This window comes from Bidens hawaiensis, unplaced genomic scaffold, assembly GCF_021521415.1.
Source record: "Bidens hawaiensis isolate Kalapana, Puna unplaced genomic scaffold, B.hawaiensis_p1.1 tig00023640_1, whole genome shotgun sequence".
Lineage (NCBI taxonomy): Eukaryota > Viridiplantae > Streptophyta > Magnoliopsida > Asterales > Asteraceae > Bidens > Bidens hawaiensis.
Window position 1 is genome coordinate 1 of NW_027493712.1, and position 12,580 is coordinate 12,580.

The window sequence follows — 12,580 nt, forward strand, 5'->3', positions numbered from 1 at the left end:
CCATTCTTTTAAAAAGATCTTATGTTATGCTACAAGTTATTCATCATGTGCTTTAATAGTAATATGTGAATGAGTTAGCATGAGAATTGCAGCAATACATGTAGGCCTGTAAACGAACACGAACGGAGCATGCTCAAGTTCGTTCATTTAAACCTTAACCAAACAAACAATCAAACACGAACAGTTCAACAGACAAGATTTTCTTGCTTACTTTCGTTCGCTAAGAAAATGTGTTCATATTCGTTCATTAACGGTATATATGAACGCTTTACGAATTTAAACGAATACATATAAATGAACGAACATAGCTGATCTAAAACCATTTAAAAGTAAGCGTGAACAGCAATTTGTTGGACCTAAAAAGATATTGAAAGTAGACTAAATTGTAATGGCTCTAAAACTTTTAAATGAATATATTAATGAACGAACTTAAACAAACGTAAGCGAACTAATTTAAATGAATGAATGTAAACCAGTTTTCACAAACATAAATGAACTAGCGAGAGATGTGTTCATGTTCGTTTGATTATTAAATAAATGTATATAAACAAACTTTCCGCTGAACGTTTGCAGTTTCCAATTGCAGTTTGAACAGAAGGCTAATGAGGTGGTGGCAGCTCTTCCCTGGGTCAAAAATGTCAACGTGACGATGTCGGCTCAGCCTGCGAAACAGATATATGCATCACAACTTCCAGCAGGGTTACAAACAATATCAAACATAATAGCTGTTTCAAGTTGCAAGGTAACAGACAATCCAATACAGAATTTGTTAAACTTTGATGTTTTCATGAATTTGTAATAACCTTAGGGAGGTGTGGGAAAATCAACGGTTGCTGTCAATCTGGCATACACCTTGGCTGGAATGGGAGCTAGAGTTGGGATCTTTGATGCTGATGTGTACGGTCCGAGTTTGCCCACGATGGTTTCCCCTGAAAACCGCCTGCTTGAAATGGTAATCAGTGTTCATTCTTAAAGGTTTGAAAGTTTCATATTATAATCATGCATAAATGTTATTATCCGCTAGAATCCAGAAAAGAAGACCATTATTCCAACAGAATACATGGGAGTCAAGATGGTATCTTTTGGATTTGCTGGACAAGGGCGTGCAATCATGCGGGGCCCAATGGTTTCTGGGGTCATCAACCAACTACTGACTACTACAGAGTGGTATTACATTCTTCCTATTTGCTTAACGTTTTAACAATAATCACCAGGCTTGTAAACGAATGGAACGACCACAAACGGAGCGTGTTGGTTTGTTATGAAGTTTGTTTATGTTCGTTTTTTTTATAATATAAACATATGGTTCCAGAATGGAAAGAACCGAACATAGATGAACAAACATAAACAAGTTTAACTGAGCAAAGACTAGTTAAAGTAAACTGAACATCAATCTGTTGGGCATAAAAAGTTAACAAGTCTTGACTAAGCTGTAATGGGTGATATCTTAATTTCATAAACTAGACTAGATTATAATGGGCCTAAAAATTTAAGTGAATATATAAACGAATGTTCAAGACATAAATGAACGAACCAGGCACGCGTTCATGTTCGTTCGTTTAACTAAATGAACAAAAAAGGCTTATGTTCGTCCGTTTGTTAAATAAACGAACTTCCCGCTGAACAGTTAACTGAACGTTCGGTTCATTTTTAGGTCTAATAATCACCGATATGCTGAAATACTTTCTGTTACTTTTTCAACCAACTGAAAGTTGTAGCTTCATATATTTGAATCTGTTTCAAATATGCTACTACATTTTGTAATTCTCATCATTTCATATTGCTACTTTTTTATTTCATATAATGAATCTAGAAGACTGGTACAAAGTACAAACATTACGTTTATCAAAACATGGAACATAATATTTAAAGATGCTTGAAGCATATGAATGTTGTAAATAAACAGGGGAGAGCTTGATTATCTTGTTATTGATATGCCACCTGGAACTGGTGATATTCAGCTTACCTTATGTCAGGTTTGGCTTCTAGAATCCTGAAGGCTGAAGTTTATTAACTTATGTTATATTTTCAATTTACAATATAAATTTTTAATTCTGACTTATAGGTTGTCCCTTTAACTGCTGCTGTGATAGTTACCACTCCTCAGAAGCTTGCATTCATTGATGTAGCAAAAGGCGTGCGCATGTTCTCTAAGCTAAAGGTGCGTGTGATATACATTACACGATTCAAATTATATACTTGTGGCCCGACAACCTCTTTATATATGCTTTCAGGTACCATGTGTTGCGGTTGTTGAAAACATGTGCCACTTTGATGCAGACGGGAAACGGTTTTACCCTTTTGGTAGAGGATCAGGTTCACAGGTAATAAACACGACCCATTTAACCCAAACACAACTCGCATAACCCATTAGCTAAACGTGTAAACAGGTTGGCAGGTGATAACCAAGTCGTGAATGTGTTAATCGAGTTGGTGCGTTGTAAAAAATGAGTTAAACGGGTCATAAACAGGTTTATTGGTTGACATGTTTAAGCAAACGAGTTAACCAAGTAAACCCGAACACGGCCCATTTAGTCAAACATGTCAACCTGAGCACAACCTGTTTAACCCATTTATCTATAAACGTGTCAAGCGGGTTGGTGGGTGATAGCCAAGTTGTAAACGTCTTAAATGAGTTGATGAGTTTGAAAAATGGGTTAAATGGGTCATTTTCATGTGAAAGTGGGTCAGCCTGTATAACTAAACGGTTAACCACGTAACCCCAACATGACCTGTTTAATCAAACATGTCAGTCCGAGCACTATCCGATTTTTAAAAGGGTTAGATTGTCAACCCAAAACCTTTTTTTTCATGTCGAAATTTGTCACCCCTAGATTACAAAAACAATATTATTACAATATGATTTAAATTTTCCAACCCATTTGAGATATAACACGACCCGAATTACACCATTCGAAAGTAAACAGGTCAAAACGTTCAGTTAATAACTTGATCCGTTGTGGGTGCAGGTTGTGGAGCAGTTTGGAATCCCTCATCTGTTTGACCTTCCAATCAGACCAACTGTAATCATCAGCTTATCCTCCTATAATAATTATAAACCGACACTATTCGTGTCACATGAAACCTTCTAGAAACTTGAAACCTTTTAATTCTGCCAGCTGTCAGCTTCCGGTGACAGTGGAACACCTGAAGTGGTAGCTGATCCTCAAGGTGAAGTCGCTGAAATATTCCAAAATTTGGGAGTTTGTGTGGTACAACAATGTGCAAAGATCCGCCAACAAGGTAAACTTTTTGTTTTAAGTTTAATCATATATTTAACAAGTTTGTATGTGAAAAAAACAGTTATTTTTCGTTTCAGTTTCGACAGCTGTCATGTATGATAAGTATATTAAAGCAATCAGGGTGAAAGTACCTGATTCAAATGAAGAGTTTCTTCTACACCCTGCAACCGTTAGACGAAATGACCGTTCTGCCCAAAGTGTGGTATGTTGAAAACTATAACTGTAAACAAGGTTCCCATTTTCTTCTTCTTCTTTATCTTTTTATTAATTTTAGCTGGTTAATGTTATTATACGGGACAGGATGAATGGACAGGCGAGCAAAAATTGCAATATGGTGATATCCCGGAAGATATAGAACCTGAAGAAATTCGACCAATGGGAAACTATGCAGTTTCAATTCAATGGCCAGATGGATTTAGCCAGGTAAACAATAAATATATATTTGCCACTGTGTTTAATTATTTTTTGTTGATTTAATACATGTGAAAAATAAATTTTACGATGCAAATTTTTGTTGGTTTTACGTATGCAGATTGCTCCTTACGATCAGCTACAATCGATGGAACGGTTGGTTGATGTGCCTCAACCGATACCTGCTTAGGTGAGCAAAATATTAATATGAGCACGGGTGCATATTTATACATATTAATTTAAAGTTTAAACTACATTTTGTGAGTTTTATTTATTTATTTAACATTATTATTATTATTATTATTATTATTTGCAGATGATGTGAAATTCAGTTAGGTGTTAAAAGAGACGTAGAGCATTCTTTGAAACATATGCGTAGTGAACAAACAAGTACACTGTTATCCTATATTTCATGAATGCGAATACAAAGATCCTTCGGTATAAATCCACTGGGATGGTCTCAACTAGTACGAACGGATTCAAAAGTTATATAATTAAATTATATTTAATTAAAAAGTAGTGTTTACATCTATATAGAAGTCAACCGGCTAACAAGCTATATTGTTAGCCCTTTATTTCAAAATTGTTATTTCAAAATACTTATTGATTTATTATTTTATTAATTACTAATATCGTAAATCCATATAGAAAACAAAATAGTTCCATATTTTGTTTATGTTAATTATATATTTGTATTTTAAGCTTTAAATTTATTTATGACAATATGTTTGACCGGTCAGATCTGTCTAAGTATCCAACGAAGATAAAAAATACATGGTTTCACTTTTGACTAGAGGTTAAAAAGCCGGGTCTGGGATTTTGAAAACTGATCCGAAACCCATTACGAAACCAGCTTTGGTGAAACCGATCTCAATTGATAAAATACAACTACAGATGATCGTCATGCCCAGGTTCCTTTCGATTAGGCCATGCATTTGTCATTCTTCACATTATTTCCTATATCCATGTTACACATGTAGAAGTAGTATCATCAATCCACCTGTTTGTACCACTTTGGCAGTATAGAAGTTAGAAAGTAGAAACCAATTAGAAAAGAAATAGTAATTTACTTTTTATTTCCTTTTTCTAGTTGGAAATTACCTTTTGTTTCACGCGTACCAAATAGTCTTTCAAGCAAATCATTGGGGGTTTTCTTTTTCTTTTTTAGATACAACTAAAACAACTATTAAGTTGGTTGACGAATATCACTAGTAGAAGTTCCTTAATAACCGCATTTGGATGCCATTGCTAAAAAGCAGTTTTGAGATATCAGACAACGCTTTCACAAAAATAAAAATATCGGGATTTTAACCGGTTTTCACTTTCCAATCCGATCAGAACAGGTTCCTGCGGTTTAGATTATTTTTCTTAGAAACCAGCTGTTCAAATCTGAACCCAGTCCGGTTTGGTCCAATATCCGGTTTATGCACCTTAGTTGAACAGCAATAAATATTGGGCTAACGTGATAGTTACATACGGTCTAAAATTTAATTTAATATGATATAACACACTTGTCAGGAACAGGAAATAGACTAGTGCTTTTAAAAAGGTCTATCTTTTCGGCTATGGCACTTGCCTCCCATTTAATTTTGAAAGCGTGATTTCAACCTAAAATAATTAATTAAATAATATATTATAAGGCTGAGGGGTGTGGGGGGCACGAGTGGGGGCGCCAGCCAATAATATTGTGACGTGTGGCAGAGAGAGAAACTTGATAAGATGGGTATTGGTTGTGGTGCTCGCGCCCCGGGACATGGTGTGGAGGGGCGCGAGAGGGGGCGCGAGCGGTTTTTTTTTTATTTTTTTATAAATGTATTAAAAAAACGTATTATTAAAAAAACTCATAAATTATTTAAAAAAACACACATTAATTAAAAAAACACATTAATATCTAAAAAAAAAATTAAAGTACTAAAAAAAAACATTATTCTTATTCTTCGGCTTGGTCTTCTTCGATCAACCTCTTCCGGATACGTTCCTTTTGTTTTTCCATCAGCATTTGGTCGACCGGATTTAGGTTACTGAAGTCTCTTGTAAGGAATTCCAAATCTCTCATTCTTTTTTTTTTCCTTTTTGTCATTAGAGACCACCTCCATGGTTTTGTTGAATTTATTGAGGGATTCAACAAGATCGTTGATGTTTACGGCTTCCCCCTCAGCCGGTTTTTTGCCCCTGGCGTCCCTTCCCAATGGCCGCCTCCTCGGCGGTGAAGACGTTTCCTCCCCCGCAACGTTTAGGTCGAATCCAACCCGGCAATCCGACCCGGCGGAAGTGCTGTACGCTCCAGACGAACTAGTTTTAGTCCGTTTCGGCCCTACTTCCGCATCAACGTCCGGCGCCACCAGCTCAACCCACTTAGAACACCTTCTCAACCTCTCCCACACCTTTACATCGTCCCACGTCTTCACCGTCCCATACCTCCGCAGGCACTCCTGCTTCCACTCTTCGACAGTGAAATTATAAACCGCCAAATCGTCACTGCCACTTGGTCTCATACGACCGGCGTTCCTGTTGAACAGATTAGTAAACAAGCCGACAAATTTTCTGATTTCGGTCCACCGACCCGAAATCATATCGGCGTTCCGCTCTGTACTCCCAACGAGCGAATAGAACGTCTCCCTAACCTTTGTCCAAAAGACCTTGCTCTTTTGGTAGTCCGCTGCAAAATGCATAAATAAATTTGTAAGTCATTTAACTTTTTTATTTAACTTTTTTATTAAAAATCATTTTTAAAAACGTTAAAACAATTACCGCAACGCCGATCCTCAGAAGTGACTATCCAAGCCCGACACAGGGCTTCCTTCTCATCCGATGACCACGGAGTGATTTTCCGTTTCGTCCTTCCGGTCGAAGCCGAACCCGACCCGTCCGTTGCAACTTGTTTTTTCCGGTGGACGCGTCTTCTTTGTCCCGCAGCTTCACCTTCTGGTTCTTGTGTCTCCGGAACTACAAAGTTAGGAGACGGTTGTATGTTGGATGGTTGAAAGCCGGATGGTTGTTGCGACCCCGAATAAAACATCGCTTGGTCCGGTGCCGACCATAAATCGTCGTAACTGTAATCTGAATCTAGGTTTGGGTACCAATTTCCAGCCATGTTTTTAAAAAAAGGTTTGGAAGATGGGGTGATTTTGGGTTTTGGGTGTGGTATGTGATATTGGTATGTGATATTGGTGTTGGTTTGGGTTCGATATAGGTTTAATAGAGAGAAAATTGTATGTTTTATATTGTTGTTGGTTTGTATTTGATATAGATATATATAGAGAAAAAAAAAATTTTTTTTTATTAAATAAAGAGCCAACGGCTCATTTTTAAGACTCCAACGGCTCTTTTCACCATTCCCAAGCCCATTTACGCCCCACAGGTCCCGCGAACCCCCTTGCGCCTGCCTCTTTTTCCGCGCTCGCGCCCCTCTCGCGCCTCGATGGTGTGGTGCTCGCGCCCCGGGGCGCGAGCGGCTGGCCTCTTGCGCCCTTTCTAGCGCTCCACACCCCTCAGCCTAAGGTACCACTTTCATTGAATGAAACACATTTTTACTTTATCCTTTTGGTCAAAGCAAATCAATGTATTAATTAAATACAAACGAAAATAATCCAGGTGTAAAATGTTATATATAACGTTTCTAATGCAAATCAACGTATAAATGAATTTACATACGAAAATAATTCAGGTGTAAAATGTTATATCTAGCTTTTTTAATAGTTGCATCGTATTTATGTTTAAGTAATTTTATCAAACACGTCAACCTTTTATACTGTTAACCAATTTTACAGCTCACTAACACAAGTAAAGCATTAACAAGTTGATTAACACTTATAAACTCGTTTGATATTTTGATATGTGGATTACGCAGGTCGTGCTTGGGTTATGCAATTTTAAGCGTGTACAAATTGTAGCTGATATTTTTGACACATAAAAGACAAGATTCATTTGAGTTAAACATTGCAGCCGTCAACTCCCCCAACCCATTAACCCTACATAATGATACCACCAACGTAAATTATCCAACGTTTAAACATTTAATCTATTTATGATATGCATATGGCACGTGTGAAAAGAGAGGTTTGAACTTAACACTTTTTGGAAGAATTGAATTAAATGTCCACACTGTCTAGGTATCAATCAAGCCACCAAATCTAACACCAACCGTCTAATAAATGATCTCACCTATACACTTTATAGATATCAACTATCATAACTCACGAAAGGTATCCAAACCGATTTCATACGCTTCTTGTTCACATCTTACCATTACTTTATCATGCATTTCTTTTATATTTTGTATAAATACTTTCTAGGCATCACTTTCAAAAAACGACGACTACAATTTACAATAAATATATCTGACCCACCGTAACTAACAATCATCTTCTACCTTGTAGCTCTTTGTCGAGATAATACTAAGAAAAAATAGACTTTAATAATTTAAATTATGACCTACTGGTCGATAATAATTCATATTATGACTTTCATAACTGATAGTCCAAACTTTCATTGTCATTGAAAATCCTAGTAACATAATCAACAAAGATTTGTGTTTAATTTCAATTTGATTTTACTCACAAGGAGTATTATTAAACAGGGTTTTAGTTTCAAATTATTCTTTTTATTCACTTTTAATGCTCAATCCTCATTGTTTCTATATTATTGATTGGTTGTCGTATGAATGATCTTCAATTAACTAACTATTATATCTTTATTAGTATAGGATGAGAATCGTGACACAATCTTTTCATGTGTCTTTATTTGAGCGTAGTCAAATTATTCTATCATATTAATTTGGGTCTAAAAAAACTTAAAATTGGAAACAATATTGTATTCTTATAAAACTCGATAATTTAAGGGTACTTGTATTCCAGACACTTGCCCCTCTTACCAAACACAATTCATATAAGTCATAGACGTATAAGATTTGCATGCTTTTTTCCGAGCATGACAACGTATCAGATGTCAGATCTGTCATTGATTGGGTTCTTATACGACTTATATCATGTTATACGCCTATAAGATTCATATTATTGAACCGGGTTTAATAATAAAATTTTGACTGATCACCACTGAAACCCAACAGTGGTATCAGAGCCTTGGTTACACATAGCTGCCCCCAACAGACATAAACCATATAGGTTGGTGGCAGCTATTATTTGTCACATATTATTGAACCAGGTTTAATAATAAAATTTTGACTGAAACCTAACATCTTGGTGCATCCCGTCATCTTTGGTGCATCCCGGTTGGTCGTATTGACTTACTCGAAAATGGACTTTGCACACCCTGTTAGGATATTTAGGATCAACAAAACCTTCAGGCTGAACCATATAGACATCTTCTGAAAGGTGTCCATTAAGAAAAGCAATTTTGACATCCATTTGCCAGATCTCGTAGTCATAATACGACCGACAACGACAAGTAATATATCCTTATCGACTTAGTCATAGCAACGGGAGAGAATGTTTCATCATAGTCAATACCTTGAGTTTGAGTAAAACCTTTCGCGACTAGCCATGCTTTATAAGTCTGTACATTTCCATGCATGTCGGTTTTCTTCTTGAAAATCCACTTGCTCCCTACTGCCAGACACTTGAGGGGGGGGGGGGGTAGCTCAACCAAGTTCCAGACTTGATTGTCACGCATAGATTGCATCTCGGCGTTCATGGCATCTTGCCATTTCTCAAATTTTGGATCTAAGATAGCATACTTGTAATTAGTAGGTTCGTCACTTGACTCGGCTACTAAGAGGACTTCGGGACCATCTAGATGACATAGGTATTTAGAGTTTGGTATGCGAGTCCTATTACATCTGTGAACGCTTGTGTTTATGTCTGATGTATCAGGAGCAACAACTTGTTGATCAGATGTTCCAACTTCCTCAGCGGTTGTTTGTGGTTCTTGAATTTCTTCAAGATCGATAATATTATTTTCAGTTCCTCGATCGAGAATTTCTTTCTCGAGGAAGTGTCCCGTCCTTTTGATAGAAATCATATTTGTATCAAGATGGAAGAAATAATATCCTCTTTGGTTATAGTGTCCGACGAAAAAAACTTTTACGCCGCGAGGATCGAGCTTGTCATCAGAATCACTGGTGACATAAACGTCAAATCCCCATACTCTAAGGAAAGACAAATTGGGTTTACGCCCATGCCATATCTCATTTGAGGTTTTGCTTACCTTTTTAGTTGGAGCCAGATTGACAACGCATGCGGCAGTCATAAGGGCAAAGCTCCAAAAGGAGTGAGGCAAGTTAGTTCTACACATCATTGATCGGACCATGTTTAGCAAGGTTCGATTTCTCCTCTCTCTCTCTCACGCCTTTGTGTTGGGGGTGTACCGGGTGGAGTGAGCTGTGAAACAATTCCACGCTCTTTCAGATGATGTGTGAATTATGAGCTGAGATACTCTTCACCTCGATCTGATCGAAACATTTTAATAGTTTTCCCGAGTTAGTTTTCCACTTCGCTGTGAAACTCTTTGAACTTTTCAAAAGTTTCATGCTTGTGTTTCATAAGATACACATAAGCATATCGATTGTAATCATCAATAAACGAAACGAAGTATCTTTCATGATTGCTAGACATGGTTCTAAAAGGACAGCATACATCAGTATGCATGATTCCTAACAGATTCTTTGCTCGTTCATTCTTATGAGTGAATGAGTCTTTGGCGAGTTTGCCAGCTAAGCAGAATTCACAGTTATCAAAAGAGTCCGATCCTTTGGATTCAAGAATCCCTTTCGGATTGGAGTCTCTTAACTCGTGCTTTGCTTATGTGGCCAAGTCAGCAATGCCATAGAAATGTATCATTGATGCCAGATCTGATACGTTTAGAAAGATTATATACATTATTGTTTATTTGAACATCAATCTCATAAATGTCATTTCGAGGTTTAGCCTCAAAATAAAAGATATCATTCAAGCAGGCAGAAATAGCAATACCATTAAAAAGGTACTTGAATCCTTGTTCAAATAATAAAGAAACTGAAATAATGTTCTAGTCAAACCAGGTGCAAAAAAATAGTTATTCGAAGTAACTACAAGGCTAGATGGACAAGCAAAAGAATATGTACCAGTTTCAAGAACTGGGACTCTCTTCCCGTCACCAACGATGAGTTCCATGCTACCTTGTTACAGCTTCTTCCAGTTTTCAGGCTCCTGCAAGACATTAATGATGTGATAACCACACCCGGTATCAAATACCCATATGCTGCTAGAGACAGTGAAAAGTTCAATAACGTAAATGAAAATACCTTTAGAGGAGCTTTCACCATTGGTCCTCTGCCTTTTCAGCTCAGCAAGGGGGTCGGGACAGTTATGCTTCAAGTGTCCCATTTTGTTGTACCTGTAGCACTGGCGCTCCTCAGGAGGCGGCGGTGGTACCTTTGCAACACCCTTGTTAGTGTTGGTGGCAGACTTCGTGTCACACCCCAACCTAAGACGGAAATGCCTGGGCGTGATCCGATTGCTCACAGCTCGAAGATACTATCATATATAAAATGTGACAATAACTAATTAATTATTTAATTCAAATAATACACAGTATTCAAATACAACAATACAATTCAAATAAATAAATACAATCAATTAAATTTAAGTTTGTCTTCAATATAGCCCTAAGGTCTTTCTAAGTGTTCATCCTTCAACTCAGGCAACCTGCATATGCTTATAAAATGAAGTTTTGTCAACAAACATGTTGAGTGAGTTTACCACCAAGTTTTGACACCAAAATAACATTAATATGATAAATAAGCAAGACGTGATAAATGCGGCAATGAAATCAAACCATAAGCAAGTAAGTTGTCGATTAAACCATTGCCAAGCGAATCGGGCGCCGGTAAATCAATCATGAGCAAATAAGAATAATAAGACCGTTGCCAAGCGAATCGGGCGGTGGTCAATAGAATGAGAACCCTTTCCAAGGGGGTATGTCAAACGAATGAATACAATAACATATAAGCATATAACAAGTAGATTTGATTAATCACACACAATTACACGCTTGCTATTTTTGATATGTATGTATATATAGATATGTATGTATAGTATTATATACGCATATGTCCGAAAAACGTTTATGAAAGTCAAGTAAAATAGGGGAATGATAAAACTCACCTGATCGATTAAGCCAAACGGGAATGTTTACAACAAGAACGATAATTACGCCATTCGAGAATTACCGACAAGGATCCTAATTAAATAATGATATAAGTGAATTATAAATGACATAATACGTATAATGGATTTGGGATTTCGTGTGAGTTGATTTACAATTATGATTTGGTATGTTATGGATTGAATGATTGATCTTTACGGATTAGCGGTATCGTTTAATTATAAAAATCATTGTTTAACGTATAATCGAACTTACAAATAATTAATTTGAATAAATATAAGTTGAGAGCTATTATAATAATAATCGTTTAAATATATAATTATAATAAAATTTATATCTTAAAATCGTTAACGAAATTCGACGGTAAAAGTATAGTTAACACTTTTAAATACGTCAATACGTTTATTATGATTTTTAAAATAAATAACACTTACATATATATATATATATATATATATATATATATATATATATATATATATATATATAATATTTATTAAATATAAATGAAATTTAGAAAGGCGTTTTTACAACGAGAAGCATTAACATTAGCGTCGGTTTTTAATAAAATAATCGTTGGTTCATTATTAATAATATATATATATATACATGAAAACTTGTATCGAGACAAATTGACACGAAACGTTTATTTTTAGGATGTCGGTTTCAACAAAACATTATTTAATTACTACTTAATATTGATTAAAATACTTATAACAAATCAAAACAACTCAAAAAAACAAGAAAACAAAAACAGGCCTCCTGAGATTCGAACTCGGGTAGCTGGCCGGCCTGAACACTTGAACACACACACCAGCCAACTG

The 12,580-nt window shown here is 36.2% G+C and overlaps 1 protein-coding gene across 1 annotated transcript; it reads left to right on the top strand.

Annotated features, from left to right (window-relative positions):
• Window positions 1-589: 589 nt before the first annotated feature.
• On the top strand, window positions 590-3,871 carry LOC143567813 (fe-S cluster assembly factor HCF101, chloroplastic). The gene is made up of 11 exons (XM_077054124.1): window positions 590-742; window positions 809-952; window positions 1,025-1,167; window positions 1,907-1,976; window positions 2,066-2,161; window positions 2,235-2,324; window positions 2,970-3,023; window positions 3,120-3,243; window positions 3,320-3,444; window positions 3,543-3,665; window positions 3,775-3,871. Exons 1-11 carry the CDS (start codon window positions 650-652, stop codon window positions 3,841-3,843), a joined length of 1,131 nt encoding a protein of 376 aa, XP_076910239.1. The 5' UTR covers window positions 590-649; the 3' UTR covers window positions 3,844-3,871.
• The last annotated feature ends 8,709 nt before the right edge of the window (window positions 3,872-12,580 follow it).